Source organism: Varroa destructor, unplaced genomic scaffold (genome assembly GCF_002443255.2).
Source record: "Varroa destructor unplaced genomic scaffold, Vdes_3.0 BEIS01000003.1, whole genome shotgun sequence".
NCBI lineage: Eukaryota > Metazoa > Arthropoda > Arachnida > Mesostigmata > Varroidae > Varroa > Varroa destructor.
The window spans coordinates 3,285,940-3,304,386 of record NW_019211456.1 but is presented as its reverse complement, the minus strand read 5'-3'; the positions used below and the strand labels follow the sequence as shown (position 1 = coordinate 3,304,386).

The window sequence follows — 18,447 nt, the reverse complement described above, 5'->3', positions numbered from 1 at the left end:
TGCGCTCTCGACTATTGGTGAAACCACCTTAACCTCGTAAGACTCATCGTTTCACAATCATGAAACTTCGAGCAGTTTATGCTATGAAGCGTCTTATTTGACGCCAAGTTTAGAGCTACACGTCTTCGAAGCGGCTAAACTTTTAAAAGTTAGTCATAAAGTTTCAATACGATTTAGATCAGTAGTCTGCAGTAACAGAAAGGGCGCTATTGTGATTTACGCCAGTACGAAGGACAGTGATTTGATTGAGTTTAGAAGTCCTTTTGACAGAATAGTTTAAAAATAAATCACTACCTATACCCAGAATGATGCGTCATACTCACAAATATCAGCTGAAGTGCAGCATTGTCGCTAGATTCAGCCGAATCCTATGAAATAAGTTTGCCATTATATACCTTCTGTCGATTCTGACCTGGCCATTTGTTATTAACCCAAGCACGTTACGAACACCATCATGCAAATAACTAATGTCGTTAACTATAAATTATCGAATCATTAAAATAATGATTCATATTGTAAGCAGTTAATGTATATATGTATACGAACCCGCTGCATACATACCTTAGTGCATTTTTACGACGCGTAAGAACAGAGCCCCAGTAAAACCATCGAGGCGAAATCGAAACATACACACCGTATTCTTTATTGGCATATTCTTTATCTCCACTCTCCTCAAATCCCACAAAAAATAGGCCAGTAAAGATGACAGAATAAGAGTGCAAGGTCACAGCGACGTGATAGATGCCGCAAAGAGACTCGCAATTGGCTACCGTTGTTTGGATTCATAACTGCCAAAAAAACTACAACTAAAAAAAAGCCTAAAAAAATTAAACTCAAACTTGTTGTAGATCTCGAAAGCTACCACTGAATTAGAGTGATAGGCTAGTTAGAACTCAATAAGCTTAAACTATTAGAAAATATTGCTGACCGCTGATCAGTAGGAGCCTCGGTAGTACATCTAAACTACGGTCTATATTCACTGCGTCACGAACAATGGAAGTAAGCTGTGATAGTAGAAAGTAGGCTCTAAAAGTTCACGTGTCTAGTTAGAGTTGAATGTTTCGAGAACTAAATAACCTGTGTTGCGTTATCTTGCAGCGTGTACAGATACGTTTAGACGTCAGAATCAAATAATGCTTCTGGAATATATAATAGTTCTGGTCACTTTTGAACTGGATAATAACGATGGCGACCGTGAAGGCAAGTGAGGAGTAGCATGCCTCGAAGATTCGAAGCAACACGATTCGACTCAAATCAGGACCTGTAAACTGAAGTGATCTCGATTCGGGGCATATTTACTCAGTTCAGCTAGATACATCGTAATTGAAAGTAATCAGGAATCATAATATTTACTATCGAATCGTAGATCTGCTAATGCTCTACTGAAAGTGCAGTATTTTGTTTTGCTACGGCCTGGCCTGTTCCGTACCTTCTGCCACTTTCTACGACCAAATTACCAGCGAAAGAATCAATAAAACTAATTTAAGCGCTTTCATTAGATAGCATTCAAATTCTTAAGTAAAAGAATATCCAACGCTCTACTCACGAAATGCGCAGGGAGACACCTACCAAAACGACCCACATTAGATTCATGTCACTAAGAGGATCTATAGTTATTTCATTAACGGACAGGTATCGAAATCAGCGACATACGAGCAACAATCCGATTACTTAGAAAGGGTGAATAAATCACAACCCCGCCGTTGGATATTACCGTTAGATTCTCTAAAAGAACAAAAGAGTTACACGCATGTGTTATACTGTACATGATTTTGATTGACTATTTACACACTGCATTGGTACTAAAATGGAGCTAATTAACTGCTCAGACGGCTACAGAAGCGCTATTGTAGACATATGAAAACCACTAGTATGGGGTACAAACGTAAAAAGGAAAAACGTTTAGAAGCTAGATGGCATTACGCTAAATGTGATGCTACACCCAAGTACGTCACAACGCGAACGCCTATCTTCATTGCGGAAAACTTTTCTTTTTCAGTCTAACGGTACATTCTGTCTGACGCCTCAAAAAAAACTAGAACTGACGATTCAAGGACATATTGCTGTGCTTCAAAGGGCTTCTACCAACTTATATGTGTACGCATATGCGTGTCTATGCGGGCGCTTGGCGTTTCTAAAAAGAAAGGTCGAATGAATGAGGTGTATCGTCTTTGCAGGTCCTGATGTCCTGAATGGCATTTACACACCGACTGTATGGCGTGTCCCCCACAGACCTTTTGCCATGAAAACGTGGCGACGTGACTATTGCTATTAGCTTAAGAAAGACTGACAGCAACAATTGCGTAACACTAAGAAAATATCTTCACAACCATTACAAACGAGACACTGGACCCAATTTACAATGAACTGCAACCGGAATACTCGATTAGAAACTTGGACTTTGTGACCAGTGCTAAAAACTAATCTGCCCATAGATTTTATTCAAGCATTAAAGGTAAATTAAAAAAAAAAATTTTATTTCTTACGGCACAAAATTCTATTCTATCTACGAATGGCAAACGGTGACAAAATCAAGCGTAGGATTCCAGTATTTGGGCACCAATGAGTATCTAGTGAAACTAAATCAGATCTGACTTGCTAGTGGGATGCGCACGAGGTGGCCAGTACTGCCTACGGCAGATTATTTAGAAACAAGTTCGGGGCCCAACTTTGCAGGTTTTCGCGTTTGCTTCCGTTCGGTCGTTTTAGTTTGACGAGGGCCGGCGCACTGAGGTGGCTTGTGACGAGCCTTTTGGCAGATCAGTTCCAAAAGCGGGTAGTGCATTCGATCAGACCTATTTAAATAATACTGAAACCATTACAGAACAAACAATAACTGGTCAGTTAATATGTGACTGATAGATATCCCGACGATATGTTTGCTATTACGAAGTGTTCCGATGCCCAGTTCGAGTCTCGCAAAGATATGTCTCTAACAAGCCTAAAAATTCATGGGCTCAGAGATGTGATGTTAAGTAAATAGGTATAATTAAATAAGGGCACTTCTGTGTATTTCTCAAGTACTTGAGGGGCCTATATGTGTAAGTCATATTTTGGGTGAGCTAACGTTATTCCTGTCGACAAGAAAAATGCGAGGAACTATTTACCACCGTTTAGAGAACACCTTTCATCAGGGCGGCAACTGCTATCATCACAAAATCACACATACAATGTGCTAATGAAATAAATCATAAAACCTGTAGTAATAAAGAAAATTATCTTATTATGAAAGGTACGCCATTTAAGCTGAGACAGTCTGTGGTGTTCCGTTTGTCGTAGCGAACAGTTACTCTTAACATTAGATAAAAACTAGCCCTTTCTATAACAAAGAAAAGACAGTCATAGTGTACGCCGTTTTTAGACTTTGAACAAAGATTAGCCCTTGTTCAACCTTTACGCATCACAGTTGCCCCCATAAAGATTAAAAGCTTCTTCTTCTTTTGTTTTTTTTTTTTAGCAGATCGATGGTTTATGTTGTTGCTATCTTTCATGTGACGTTTAAAAAATTCAACGAGGATTTTTGTGCGGATAGGATTTTAATTTAAAGGACTCTAAAAACAAGTAAAATAGCCTGAAAAGACATTTGTAATATATTTAGGCTTTCGATATAAAAATTAACGGCCGTTTTAGAAAGGGGGGTGATAGGTGCCAATTGGGCCGTCAAGATAAGCTCTTACGGTCATCCTTTAAAAGCATTTTAACTTTCTGAGAACGTTTGGTTTGCCATTAGCCCGGAACTTAATTCGGCTATTCATATTGTATACCTCTGTATGTATTTGAACGACATTTGAATCACTTGACACTTATCAGTGTCGCTTTACGCGTAGTTAAATTATACGCGGGCAAATAAAGGAGTATTTTGAAAATGACTAGCATGTAGTTCTTGCCTCTATTTAGAGCTGTAATTATAGTACGTAAACATGACCGCTGCTAGTGCAGACTACACTCACGTGCGCCCTTGCCCTCGTAGCTCGTTAAGAACAAGCTGTACTTTGGCGCCCTATCTTGTGGAGTGTATATAATACGTAACAGCTGTGTGCCGTCCAGATCTGGTTTAATTAGCCTGTAATAACACTGTACTCGTGTTAATAGCTTACTCCGTCGACGAATAGGGTTGGTACTCCAGTAAGACGTCTTGTTCCCAGAGGATCTACTACCGCTCCTGCCTCGAAAGTAAGGCCAGCCATGAATTTCACAGCTGCTGTTCCTTGCGTTCCGGTGGCGCACTTTTCCAGTAAATTTGACTTCTCGGGTGTTGTGCACTAGTATTTATAAAGAAAAGAAAAAAAACTTATCACAATTTGTGGCATTTACGTGTAATTCATGATAGTTTTGTATCAGATTGAGCCTTTTATCTAATAACTGTTCTTAGAGCTGTTCCGGATAAATATCAAATTAACTAGAATAATAGAAATAAGAAAAAAGACCTTTTTCAGATTGCTGACGAATTTTTGAGGCTTGGACATAGTGCATACGGCGTATCTGAGCTGCTCCTGGATCAAAAATCAAAGTCAAAAATATAAAAAAAAAAAAAAGTAAATCACATTGATTTTCGAAGGGTGACATTCAGGCACCGCCTCAGCTCTTTTTCACGGTAGCAGTAATTACTTAAAATATTTACAAATGAGTACATTGGGCTGAATTCTGAGTGGCAGGGCAGAGATATTCACGGTATTGCTATATGATAAATCCGAGTATTCATGGACTAATATATCTACCTTACTGTTCGACTTTGTCTGCCTTACGATCACTTTTCTCTCACCTGAGGTCGCATAAAGAGATGACTGCAAGCGTGCCAAGCGTGACCCATGCATTCGTCCGGCCCGTGATGACACCTCATGTACATCACTGTATTATTTCGAGCCATAAAGATCTGAGCATGCCCAAACGGTACCAGACTGATGCAAACGCAAAAAGCTTAGGGAATTGTATAAAATTATTTGTTCACAAATAGTTTTGCGACACTACCTAATCAAAAGTATTACGGTATCAAGGCCTTCGTTTTACTTTGTAGCTTTTCAGCATTCGTTCTGGTGAAACACTTCTAAACTTATTTAGAAAGGACCGCGCCAAAGTGACGTTCACCGATTATCACTGGAATTACACACATCATACACGATCGAGAAATTGCCATTACCAAAATCATAGATTTTGATCTCTTCTCGCTTATAAATGCGGAACCCAATAAATGAGAACGGCACAAATAGCACCGAGATATGTCTTATAGGCTCAAAAGCCGTTCGATCTTCATCTAACTAATGACGGCATTTTCTGTCACTTACCTGACGAAAATATTATTACCGAATTCTCTCATAATTTCACGGATCTGAATGAGTTGTCTGTAGCTCGCTGGGCATAAAGGTTCATAAAAGACTACCACGTCTGACACGCTGGTCACGGATGGTATAACAGCCTAAACAAGTTTTAAGAAATTAGGACGCATGAATTACGCAAGCACGGTTTCTTATTCACGGATATTGAAAGCTTAGAGTAAGTGTGATGTTTTGATAAAATGTTTTACAAGCTCGTCTCGATCTTCAAGCAAATTATATATTTTAGAGTAGCTAAAACACAGGAATAAGGCTATGAAGGAATTAAGTACATTTTTCTGCAACAAATACTCAGCTGGGCCCAATACAGTTTATTACTGCAAGCCCCATTATTTAACATTAAGCGTGTTTTTGAAAGAAAACGATCATTAGAAAATACCTACGACGAAGATAATGAAACTGCTGCGCAGCATTCTGCCCCAGGTTGCACAAAGTCTGTAAGGCATATTTACGTTAGAATGTGTGAAGATGGAATGATGTATGGAAATGCATAAACTAATTATGGAGTAAACTCTGATTATTAAATTATTCCACCTAGGTTCCGTAGCGGCAAACATTTTAGCAATCTAAATCAAGGCGTGGGCTTTAAGGGCAATGTCCATATTTTTCCAGGCCGCTTTTTGAATTAGCTGATGAAAACAATGACTGACATATTCGATTTATCGATGGGTTTTTATGTAATTAAACATAGTTGTCAAAGTTCATATGATTCAACAGGTCAGAAATAAACTTGGAAGATATCTGTAATCGTTGCATGTTTTACGCTAAATTAAATAAAATAATGTATGTGTACATACCTTTCTTTTGCAAAAGCAATGACGAGCGGGACCATGATATGATCACAGGCTAACGAATTTAAAGCTCTTCGCTATTATTTCTACACTAAGAACTCGTATGAATTTGAGAGAGTTATCCCAGAACGCAGCGTAATCTCGATAACCGCCATCTGACATGGCTCTGTCCTTTTTCACCTTTTCCCCGTCGGTAGAGGTCAGCATTAGGGAATATGGCCCCAATAGTTTCGAAGGGCACACGTTTTTACCGCAGAGTGATGGAACGAGTGACCTCGTGTCGTTACTTTGTGACACCTGAACAAGCCTACAGCTCTAATTTTAACTATTCGGTAACACGTGCCATTGAGACTAAAATAAGGTCGGCCACTACGACCGACCATAGAACCTGATGCCTTCACGCACTCCAGTGGATGCCCTATACATTATGTATATTGGGTCGTCGAAATAGGATATGACCGTCATTTTAGCTAGATAGCTTTGAAACCGCAAATCTTAGTTAATATGACTTATGTCGAGTCGATGATCGGCGTTATTCGAAAGCTGAGCTATGCCAGCACTATTTACGCGGAAATTGCTAGAGTGCTCTAACGGAGACTTAAGATCAAGGACTTTCAATATGAGAAAAAAATTGTTACCAAAGTTCGCTATATTTTGAAATTTCATGTTTTCCACGTCATAGACAAATTTGTTCTGTTTGTGGTTAATGCGTTACCAGAAGAAATGGTCCAAAGATGATTCTATCGATTTTTCAATGTGAAAAATGCTTCTCATAATAGGCGACTAGCTTATAAAAATTAAAGACCCACCATGAAGCAATTTAGTTCGAAAAAGTTGGCTACAAAGAAATCTTTCTTTTTTTGTATTTTTTAGCAATATTTTTATGTTATTTTTATATGAATTTACGCAAAAATAACTTGTTTGTAGATTGTATTTTCCTCTGCAAAAGCACAACAAAATCAAATTATTTCTAAAGCCGTTGCTCACAGATGACGAAAAGTTCGATGATGAGTTACGACAATGGACGAATAAAAAAAAATGCTTCGCAAGCTGCACAAAGCCCAGACTGACGCCAAAGAAGGTGACGCAATATGCTGGGTGGCACTGCAAAGGAATCATGCCAACTGGCAAGATGATTCAGATCTCTGCTCTAAGCAACTAACGGTTATGATAACTAGTCACTGAAAAGATCGACTGAAATTACCATCTCACTGGGACAGCTTAGCTACCCGGCAGAAACTTAGAGAAGTTGGATGGGAAATTTTAATGTATCTGTCGTCACCATTAGACTGTGTGAGATTCGTTTCGGTCTCTGCAGAGCTCTTTTAATGATATAAACATAGTTTCAGTAGAGGATTTAGCAATATGTTTAATCTGAAAGCGAATAAAGTGCACGTTATTTAGATTGAACTTCGATGCCTTTGTTGTATCCGATTGCATGATTAACTTTTTTTTGCAGATTCATTCATAAGATAAGACGTATTCATATTCAACGAATAGGATGCACGATACATGCACTTTCGTCATCGGTCAATGCAGTACCTTTCCAGTATCAATTAATGCACGAGTAACTTTCTGTGAATTTTCGGCTGGCGCGGTCTGGTTTCAAACTGAACGTTCAAGAGTGTATGCGTAAATGCATATGGTCGATGTCGGCAACGATACGCGGAGGCACGTAAGAAAGGACGGAACGTAATGCCCATGATCGATTGTCACCGTAAAGACGTTGTCGTTGACTGCTCAGGAGTGACTCATATATATTAAAAGGCCTTATTGCTTGGTCCTAAATGTATGTAATATAAATACTCATTCTATTTACACGTTTTGCATACGGTATTAAGGACGGTTTCTGCGACACGTCCGTACAATGCAGACACACAATTAATATACATAGAACTCGTATATCCGCTTGTGTCGAGTTGTGCAGGCGGAGTCGACCAACGTAGTGGTACTCGGCGCTTGAACGTTGTACGAATCCGTAGTTTTTCCACGTTCCGTACCCATGTGGCAATAATAAAAGCAACAGCAGGAGCTATACCGCCGGTGAGGATTAGTTCTATTTTGGCCTCAGCCTAAGCCGACAAGACGACGGGTACTGCGACTACGGCAAACACTACCTACTAATAGCGTTCGGAGCGGAAAAAAGGCAAACCTATGCAATTCAGCTCAATGGCATGTTCTGTTTGTCACATAGAATTACGACGCACGAATTATCATGTATTACTGGAAATCTACACCTTTTGGAGCACAATTTCATATTTAATCGTAGGGGCTTGCCCTTTCAGGGGTAATCTATTCACTATTTGCTACAGAGCTGCCTGATTCTACATTTGTTCGCTGAAATGTCAGCAAGCGACCATTATATTTACTTATCTGTATTCACAGTCATCCAGGGGAACGCGTTCAGGTACATTTGCTTGTCATACACGCTTTTCTGGCATCAGCCGTTATTTCTTAGTCTTCGAAAATACCGAAGTATTTCACTTGTATAGAATTGCCTAATGTTCTCTATCCATGATCAGCGCGGAAGAGAACCCGCTTCCTTCTACCTTTTCTTCGTCGTAGTCAAATACCCTCGACATAAAGATTTACCTGCTACGCATTGCAGTTCGACACCTCACGGCCCCAGATACCATGAATCACGTGTGTCTTCCCCACATTCGGCCAACCAAGTGGCACCGTGATCATACATAAATATTTGGCAACACATCATGATCATTGACATAAACCATAATAAAACACCTATTGACATGCTTAGTATTTTCACGTGTTGTTTTTTGGTGATGAGCATTGGTAGTAAACGCTTGAATAGACGGCCAGCTCTTAAATGAAATGAAATCACTGTTTGAAGGTTGCAATTAAAGTGTTGATGTTTTTTTTTTCATTGATGAATCGAAGTACGGCTAATGCTTACCGAAATAGCCATTCGTCATCATGCTAACCAGAGAACATCGGCGCTTTTTCAACCCCTTTCGTACGGCAGACTTTGCTGTAGCTTGAATTTAGTCTAGTTTTGTCTCCCTCGTCGGTGATGCTACCCTAGCCTAGAAAAAAAAATCCTCATGGCCATCAATAGAAAACTATTACGTGAAGCCATCTCATTACGTCCTCCTGGAGCATATTTGATCGTTGCGCGGTACCATGCATACTATGTAATGCTACCATGAATACATTATTAGCGTACGGACTATAAATACTCTGATCAACACGTACTTGTAGCGGATGCGTTTGTATCTGAGCTAGTATGTATTTGATGCAAATCGAACGTAAAACAGTTAAAGACGGCTTTGCGATCCGATAGTCGCTTTAATACTATCCGTTGTTATCGTTTTTCCTTCCTGCCAGAGCTGCTACTGGGCTTGACTGATTTGAGGGGAAAGCACACGCTAAAAAAGATGCGTTCCTTGCCCATGGCTATCACAACGTAAGTGAGCAGTGGTACAACATAGTACTCACAGTACTTAACATGCATCCAGCCATTCGAATTGTAGTTGATCGTTCACAGCAGCTGGGAAGTTCTGCACGATGTGTTTTACATACTTCTTCAAGCATTCTGTATGGCGCTCCCTTCGCTGCATATGAAGTCAGCCTTTGAGGAGCATGCCATTGTTTGCAGCAAAATAAGAAAAAACGTGGGCGGTATGCTGTCTTCCGATTTTTCAACAGGAGCCGAGTCAGGCTCCGTTGAGTGGTCCCATTGTTCAATAGAGTCGTATTCAACGCGCCTTTAATCGCGTTGATAAAAATACGATAGATATGAGCATCTGAAAAGGTCCGATGACAAAATAGGATATCGCATTTTCTCTAGCTTATCTATAGAACTAGCAAATTATTCCTGCCTTTCACAAAGCTGATGTTTACGTTTTGACCACGTACGGGTTACGTACCGCGTAATAACTTCGACGTCTTGGAGGTGTTCTAGAAATTTTACTGCTTTATCAATATGGAATACCCCCCCCCCCCCCCCCACACACACACACACCGAAGGATTGCACAGAGAACTAGGGAGAACAGCGCAGATATATTATTACGTAGTCCTATGGTGATGATCGAAACGTATGTTGATGCGATCGAAGAAGCAGCGTTGCATAGGACGCGTCTTATAAATTCAATAGTCAGAAATTTATAATTTTCTAACTCAGTATTCGTATGCGAGTCCCCTTCGAATCGAGTAACGGCAGTGTTGCCAATCCAAGAAAAGTAGATGCTTGGTTCCGATATACAGTTGTTTATTCGCCATGACGTCGCTTATGATAGACGACAACGCTAGCAGCCTATTTTCATTACCTGCCTGCTGGTCCGTCTCTGATCTTTCATTGTCATCACAGATCATCCGAGCAATGGTCCATATCAGATATTATTCTAAATTTAGCATCAATTTATGCGAATTGTTTGCTACCGTTTCGTCTATGGTAATATGCTCTAATAGATCAACTTCAGTAACGACAATTGAGCGTCTACCACTTTCAATTATCATAGCTAACTATAGTCGAAAATGTAATAAAATTACGTGAGCGCTATTAACGGCTGATTTTCGGTAAGTCGCACACGTTAAATGTCTGCGCTTGACGGCTCTCGTTATGACGCGACTGTATTCCTTTAAAATGCGTTAGGCTTAGAATTGTTCAACGACGTCCTTCCAATGAAAACTGTAATACGCACAGTTTCATTGATATTACGTTTAATTGGAAACGTAAATCTACTATATAGCATATCAGCATGGTCGAATTGATATACTCTATAGGTCGTCAGAGTAAAAGGTGCATGATGCCTTCAATGTAAGACCATCAACAACGGCTCAGCAATTGTTTCCGTGTATTTTTTCTAGTTATAACATAAATGTGGTGATGATTACGTGTTAAATGATGATACAAATTTGAAAAATCAAAGCCTTCAGTTTCAAGGGAATACGAAGGCTATCCTAGGGAATGGGTTCATCGTCATTGATTGCGCAGTTTCACAGGTTACGTTTCGATATCGATTAAGTTATCCGTGATAGTAGTTACTTGTTATCGATATTAGAAGATATAATATATGGAAATGGTAAGTGCGACGCTAGAATTTTAATTATGAGATTTTCGTTATATTTACAAGTTGCAAATATGAACAGCCTTCACGAAACAGCGTGCCTTCAGAGGTTCTGAGTATGACGACGATTATTGTTATTACTATGTGTGAATAATTAACAACGTTAACTTTACATTAACGATTTGAAAATTCGCGGTAACCAATACGCTATATTAAAGCACCTTGAACTGAGAACGTTGTCGGCTGTTACTCTATTACATACCTGCTCGTACCATATTTTTTAATTCACGATTTCATAGGATTGAACTCTTACACATGGCAACCTGCGCACGGCTAATTGCTCTCCCGTGGATTCCAATAGAGTCAGTCAAAGTTGGCCTGTATTTTTCCGTATGTGCGTCGCAGGCTCTTGCGCGCCAAAATTCGCTTCGCTTGTCAACGGCAGTTTTCTCCAGAGATGCCTCGTCGCCTCGCCAATTTATATTCGCCATATTATAACGCCTTTATATTGTTTGCGTTAAAATAGACCTATTCCAAAAAAAGCTCCTACATTTTCCTTGTATTATTTAGATTAAATGTTAAAAAATCGTTGGCTTCCTTTATCCATAAAATCATATATATATATATATATATATATAGTCCGCATTATATAGGTAGTTCAGCGGTATACGGATCACAACCAACATTTGCTCCCCTAGCACTATGAACCCACTGCTTCATTAGGTTATCCGCTGCAGAGTTAACATATAACTACATTTATATCCGCCTATGACTACACCAATGACAAGAAGCCAGTCCAAGGACAAGGTTCTTTATGATGAGCTGATGATTTATGGCTTGTCTATTGCTACTCGTGACGATCATCACTAATTATAATTGTCCTCTAACGCATCATTTAAGGGACAAAATAAGTGTGTCTTTGAAACTTTTCAGGGACTTAGAAAAAATCGTATAATCAGTTAACACCACTGTGACTGTAGTAACAACCCACTTTTAGGTGTTTTGCTTCGGGGCCACAAAATATTACACTTCAGTTTCCTGGATGAACAGACAGACAGGCGACTATTATACAGATCTTACTAGTACTATAGAATCATAATTATATTCAATTATGATCCCAAAGGGCGCTAGAATTGCGCGCATGGTAGTGCCAGTTCTCCTCAGTTGGACTTATGCATTTTATACCCCGGTATTTTCCTTTAACGCAGAATTAGTAAGAAATCCTGCAATCTTTCTTCAGTGATCAAGTACTCGAAAAACTATGTTAGTAACTTATCAAGTAACAATCAGGATTATATTATTTATTTAGAGCAAATGTTGAAAATAAGCTAACGGCACCTTTGTGAAGCTCTTCGGATTTTTTCCAAAATATCCAAATCATAAGACATAATAACAGCGGCAGGGAAGCTAATTGTCTTTAGCTGGATTACTTGCGCAAAGCAACACTAGTCGTTATAAGAAAAAAAAAAAAAAAAAAAAGAATTCCATGCAGTAGCTATTATCTCATTTATACCTGCAAATATGCCCTTTTTTGTTACTGCGATAGTACATACTGATACTTTTACATAAGAGCTTCATGCGCTCACAGCCCTGAATCGATGGAAAATGGTAGGTATCTGCTAGGCAGGCAAACCGTGTTTGAGTACGATATACCCCGTCATTACCTGGACTCGCGTATCTGAAAAGAGTGCTACCATCCATACAGTAGTTGATATAGGTTTTTTTTCCGCCACCAGTTAACTATTGTTAAATCATTTGATGACTAGTATCTTTCTAAATCTACTCTATCCTGCAACAAAATCGACTTTTTACAACCCCACTAACTTGCGACGCAATAGGGCTTCACTTCTATAATTATTTTTTTTGGTTTTGCGTGATAAATTCCTGCTCGTACAAAAGAGGCACCTATAGACCCATTTTCGGCTTGTGCCTCTTGTTTTGTATAGCGCACACTCCAGGCTATATAGGATGATATCTAATCAGCGATCATGTGGCAGAGCAAGGTCTGAATCAAGATCCGGGCGTAAAGAAATTCAGCTTTTATGATCTGTTAGAACTTTTCGGCCAATCAAACTTAAGTTTTAATAATAATAAACTAATTCTACTAATAATAATAAACGTAAAGGTTCGATGTCGTTTGTCAGGCATCAATACCCTCTGTCTCCTTAAAGCCTTTTTTGTCTACTTCTCAAACGTATCACTTTCATATCGATCATAAGGAGTTTATAGCAGAGAGCAGATTACGAGATCCTTTGAAATGTCTGTATCGGGGGTCAGCTGTCGAACGTTTTTTTATAATGGGTCTTTTCTGATTGTTATCAAATACTCTTTGTTCAATCCTAGAATTGGTCCTGTAATATAAATGCACATACCCCGGAAGTAATAGAGTAAATAGATAGACACTTAGCACTACTCCATATTACAGTATGCAATATAGATGTGTTTTGTCCATGTTTCTAAAGTATCAACAACAAAAGTAGCGCCGTTTCTAATAAATGAGCTTTGTCATAGTAGAAAGCTAGCTGTTGCCAGCTTACCAATCCTTTTTCAAAACAACTACGTTTAACTTTTTTTGACACTGAATGTATAGAACGTAGATTGTCATTTAGAAGCCATCTTTCTTCTAATCAGAGCCAACCCTCGATGTGTTCGGTGCCACACATCTTGTCGAATTGCAGTATCGCTTTCAAGTATCTATATATATATATAAATAATGTTCTAACAGCTTTTTCAAATGGAATTAACCTTGCCAGAGACAGGAGATCCACTTCTGCGTCGTCGTCCCGAAAGCTGAACGTCACCGTAGATTCCGTCTATAAAATTATTTAGAGAACAATAATGGGTAAATAATAAATAATGATGGTCGACTTGTAGCAATGCATTAGGTCGTAAACGTCTCCTTTCCCCCCATCCTAGTGCTTCAGATAGACTGGGCAACGACGCGCGGCCACTGAGTAACGGCATGCAAGCTTTTTTCTAACTTGAAAATAGAAACAAAATAATTTATTCCATTTATTTTGTATCTCGAAATGACCAAATTACTAGCAGTTGATGTAAACCTATAGGACAACAGCAACGATAGCCATCACTTATGGTTTGTTTTTTCCCATAGAAAACCGTTGCAAAGAGCTTTTCAAAGAAAGCTCCCAACTACCAGTAAACCCTATTTTCTAAAGCATTTATTGGGTAAACACGTCCTGGATTATTATTATCAGCTAAATTTAATCATTAGCAGAGTTATCAGAGGAGACTGCAGAGGAGGAAGTGTTTAGATCTCGCTAAACGAAATTCTATATATAGGCTATTGAATACAATTGTGGTTTCAGCTAATATCTATCATTCACTACAGTATCACAGGAAAACAAGACAAGATTGAGGCTTATCATAAAGGTACGTTTTATATGGAAATTGATTACGATACGTTCACCCAATAGAATACGAACTTTGTGCAGAACATCTAATAACGAGACGAATCATCGTAAAAAAAAATAAAAATATCAGTATAGCATGCCTATGGAAGAGTACTGTTTTTGTACGAGTGATATTTCATAACCGTACATGTATTTCTTCCGAAACTTTTTTCGACAACAATGTTTAAGAATATTTAACCGCTCTAGTAACACAGAAAGCCTGCTCACATTTGCTCGTCACGTTAAACTGTTATCTACGAACTTTCTCTCTGTGTAGCGGAAAAACCAGCTGCGGAATGAATATTGTTCTGGCACTGGCCGTGTTCCATCTAGATTTGATCGATGTGGTACTTGTTGAAACTTTACAAAATTGAAGCCGTCACGCTGGCCGCTGTGCCACTTTTAGTTCTTCATGATCGCGCTCTGCCTATTAGTCAAATGCCGATACGTATCCAGTTCGCCCCCCTTTGTTGAGGCATTATTGAATTCTGGTTTGACGCCCTCGGCCGCTGGATGAATGCTCAATGGGGCTAAGGTTTTTCGCGATTGGAGTGTTTCATCTGTAGTTGGTCCCGGTTTGTATCTGCGTAAGCGAGATATGAATGAAACTTGCATCTCGACTCTACAGCCCAGTATAGTATCTAGAAGCTACGTGTAAGAGGCGAAGTCTACTTGAAGACCCCCTCGATAATACCAATACGGTGATAGATAATGTTACCAAAGTACTGTTACTTTGGCTTTTACAAACGTAAATATTTTAGGACACTCGAAAGCAGTATATTTAGCGCTAAGGGCACAAATAATTCGCTAGCTTGTCAGTTATTGTTACCTGGATGCTACAAATGTACCATGGTCCTCAGTTCCACCATGCCTGTCAGATAAAGGCGTTGTTGTGGGCTATGAAGTAGCTTGTGGCGGCGGTGGAGGCCCGTAACGTGTTACGATTGCTGGCATACAAACACGATTCGCAGATAAGTGTTATCGGAGTTGGCTGAAGGACTTCACTAGATCCAGAGTAGGCCCGCAGTGTGGGACTTCCGCTGTGTGCCTCCCAAATGTCATTGTTGGCAAGAAGTAAGTTACTGGCTAGGAGATCTTGCTCAAAGTTGAAACGTTAAAATATTTGAAAGTTACTTTCCATAGAGAATAAATGCTGGTACGTTGGTAGTACTGCAGTGTTCGGTATAATAGGGCTAATAAATATTATAATCAGAATGCCTGGGTTTGCCGTTAAATTGAGTTTTAAGTTTTTAATTTTTACTTCTTCAATTCGCCCGTGCACTGCTGTTTCTACTGGAAAAACTATCAAATAGTTATAATGATTAAAATTATATATATATATATATATATATATACACATACACATATTCATTGACCGGTCGAATAAGCCCGCTTAGAAATCTCAAATTGCCGAGTTTGATAAAAAAAATAGAATGTATGCGTTTTTTACATGAAAGCTGCTTCCTTCTGTTTTCTAACGATCGTACATGTCGTTAAACTGCCACTAAAGAAGGTACGTACTGAGGCTAGTATTTCTGCCTTATGCATAGCTGCGATAACTGCAATTAGGTTTAGGAACACACTTTTGCACCTTTTTACGTTAGCCCTGGATCCTAGGCCCACACTTGGGGCACTAAATTTTTAGACTACGAGCTGGTGATGGTTCATTGTCCGGCCCTGACTCCGTTGACATACGTTTTCGATCGGATTTAAATTGAGTAGATTTCCTGCCATGGCAGCACCTTAATATCGTTGGAGGTGAGCATCTTCTGCGATAGCGATTTGTCATCCATCAACACACTAATTCCCAATTAGAGATTATTCTTGTACCTTTTTTGTCTAAGTTATGTCACTGTATTGATAAAACCATGTCGACAAAATGTGGGGCTGTCGCACAGTGGCTGAAAGTAACGTCTGCAGCATCATTTTGCTCGGGCTTACATAGAACTGGTGGAAAACGTTCCGCGGTAGAATGTTACTATTGAAAATTTCCTAATGCGAATCATCTGAAAACAGACCCTTCAATTGTTCACATTTGCAATTGTTTAGCCCATTTAAAGTGTTGTGCGTGTTTGTATGGTTTGACAGAGGTTTTTCGGCCATTCCACGGAAGCTAAAACTGCCCAGTTTTACACGACGTCGGAAGATCCTTACAGACTCGGCGCTATCGTTTGACGCATCTGATGCGCTTCAACTTTTCGGCGTTTTTCCCGCGTCCCGGGAATGATCCCATCCGCTCCTTCTATTTTCTGCTATTGTTGATGATTCACTTTCTGTACTATATTGTCAACGGCACAATTCGATATTCCGATTCTCGTCGCTATTGCCATTCCTCTATAAGATTGGCTATCTGAATCGTTGCTTTCGGTGAGTTGTTCTCGTAACCCCTTTACGAGGTTATGCACAATTGCATAAGCCCAAAAAAAATTTACTTAAAAATCGTTTGTAGTCACAATAATGTCAGACAGATGAAAGTAACGATAACTGCCGTACTGTATCTGTCGTTCCGTATATTGCAAAGGGCGGATAGCTGAATTGTGTTGTAGTGAGTGCCTCTCCGTCTACAGTGATACGAAAATTATTCTCTAGCGACACTGTTGTCAAAAAAGCGTATGCAGAGACCTCTAGGCGACGCTACTTGATTGACTAATGACTGTACATGTAAATACACATCATCACGACAGTAGGACGGTCACGCATAGATAAAGTAGGTATTCCACCTTCCAAACATTCATTTAACCCTTAAGAGCAAAAGAAATTGCGATTCAGCGGCTGCCGTCGATGCTTGTGAGCTGTCACAGCTCAGGCAGACACAACCTATTAATCCAAGGCTTCGAAAGGGCTGCCAATAAATTTGCCGGTCCTATTCTGTCCTGTGACTTTTTTGTTCACTTCTTTCCATTTTCTGTGCTCAGTACTTAACCTCCTCTACCACGAATCAACAAAATCTTCGGTAGATCCTCCTCCATTGTGAGAGTGGTGAAAGAATTGTTGTACAGTATAACAATATTGTAGTTAACGGACGTCCGATTTTTGCCGTGAAGGAGGGAAAGGGAGAGGGGGGGGACAACTCAACTGATAAACTCAACGTATTTTGTTAGAGCGTTTACTATATTACTAAGCACTAAATGATAAGTACTATAACTTATACATTTGAGTAGTTTTTTGGCAGAGGATACTCACGTAGGCAGTAGATTTCCATCATGTGAGCAGCTTTGTACCACTAAATACATCTTGCAAAATGTGTGAGAAGGAACAAAAAATTATTGTTGAATAATCCTGAAGTCCGTTGTTTGATGGCCCTCTTTTGAACTCTAATATAATTATTGTGCCCGAAAGTTCGGTACTTGGCTCGTGCTTACAATCCATTATCAAAAAAGTAAGTCCAGGACGAGTCTGGATGCCCGTAATAGTTCACCCTCTACCGTTAATCAATGAAAGTATTCTCATCTATGAAGGGCATTGGAAGCACGGCCTCAAAAATGGAGTGCAGAGCATTCTAGTATTTCGACTATTTTATATACCTGTTATATGATATAAGTAAGTCACATGCAATACTACGATAATCAGTATCTTCGACGCAAACTGCGCGACTCATCTTGCCGATATTTTCAGAAAATGTATGAGAAACAGCTACAGCTTTTGTTAGTTGCAAGTAAAATGAATTCTATTCAAGTTACATAAGTTACCGATCGATAAAGAAAGGCTTTCTCTGACGAGGTGGCGTCACCTTCATCAGCGTAAATCAGCCGTGTAGTTCAATTTTTCGGAACATTTAAGCGCGACCGTTTGTCAACTAGACTGACAGTCTTGCCGACGTATCTTATTTCTGAAGCTTTTTTTTTTTTCGCATGATTCAACCGAATAGAGGGGTTGTCTGATTCATTT

The 18,447-nt window shown here is 39.4% G+C and overlaps 1 protein-coding gene across 1 annotated transcript; it reads right to left on the bottom strand.

The window, feature by feature from the left end:
• Positions 1-2,382: 2,382 nt before the first annotated feature.
• On the bottom strand, positions 2,383-6,341 carry LOC111247473 (GILT-like protein 1). Its single transcript, XM_022798413.2, has 7 exons — positions 6,128-6,341; positions 5,714-5,765; positions 5,283-5,413; positions 4,763-4,898; positions 4,428-4,493; positions 4,098-4,262; positions 2,383-2,809 (listed from the first exon to the last, which is right to left on the bottom strand). Exons 1-7 carry the CDS (start codon positions 6,160-6,162, stop codon positions 2,642-2,644), a joined length of 753 nt encoding a protein of 250 aa, XP_022654148.1. The 5' UTR covers positions 6,163-6,341; the 3' UTR covers positions 2,383-2,641.
• Between the last annotated feature and the right edge of the window lie 12,106 nt (positions 6,342-18,447).

Coding starts and splice junctions, on each gene's coding strand:
- LOC111247473 (XM_022798413.2), bottom strand. CDS start 6,162: ATGGTCCCGCTCGTCATTGCTTTTGCAAAAGAAAG. Junction 5,414..5,713: donor GCAGTTTCATTATCTTCGTC/GTAGGTATTTTC, acceptor AAACTTGTTTAG/GCTGTTATACCATCCGTGAC. Junction 2,810..4,097: donor CAACCCTATTCGTCGACGGA/GTAAGCTATTAA, acceptor TAATGGTTTCAG/TATTATTTAAATAGGTCTGA.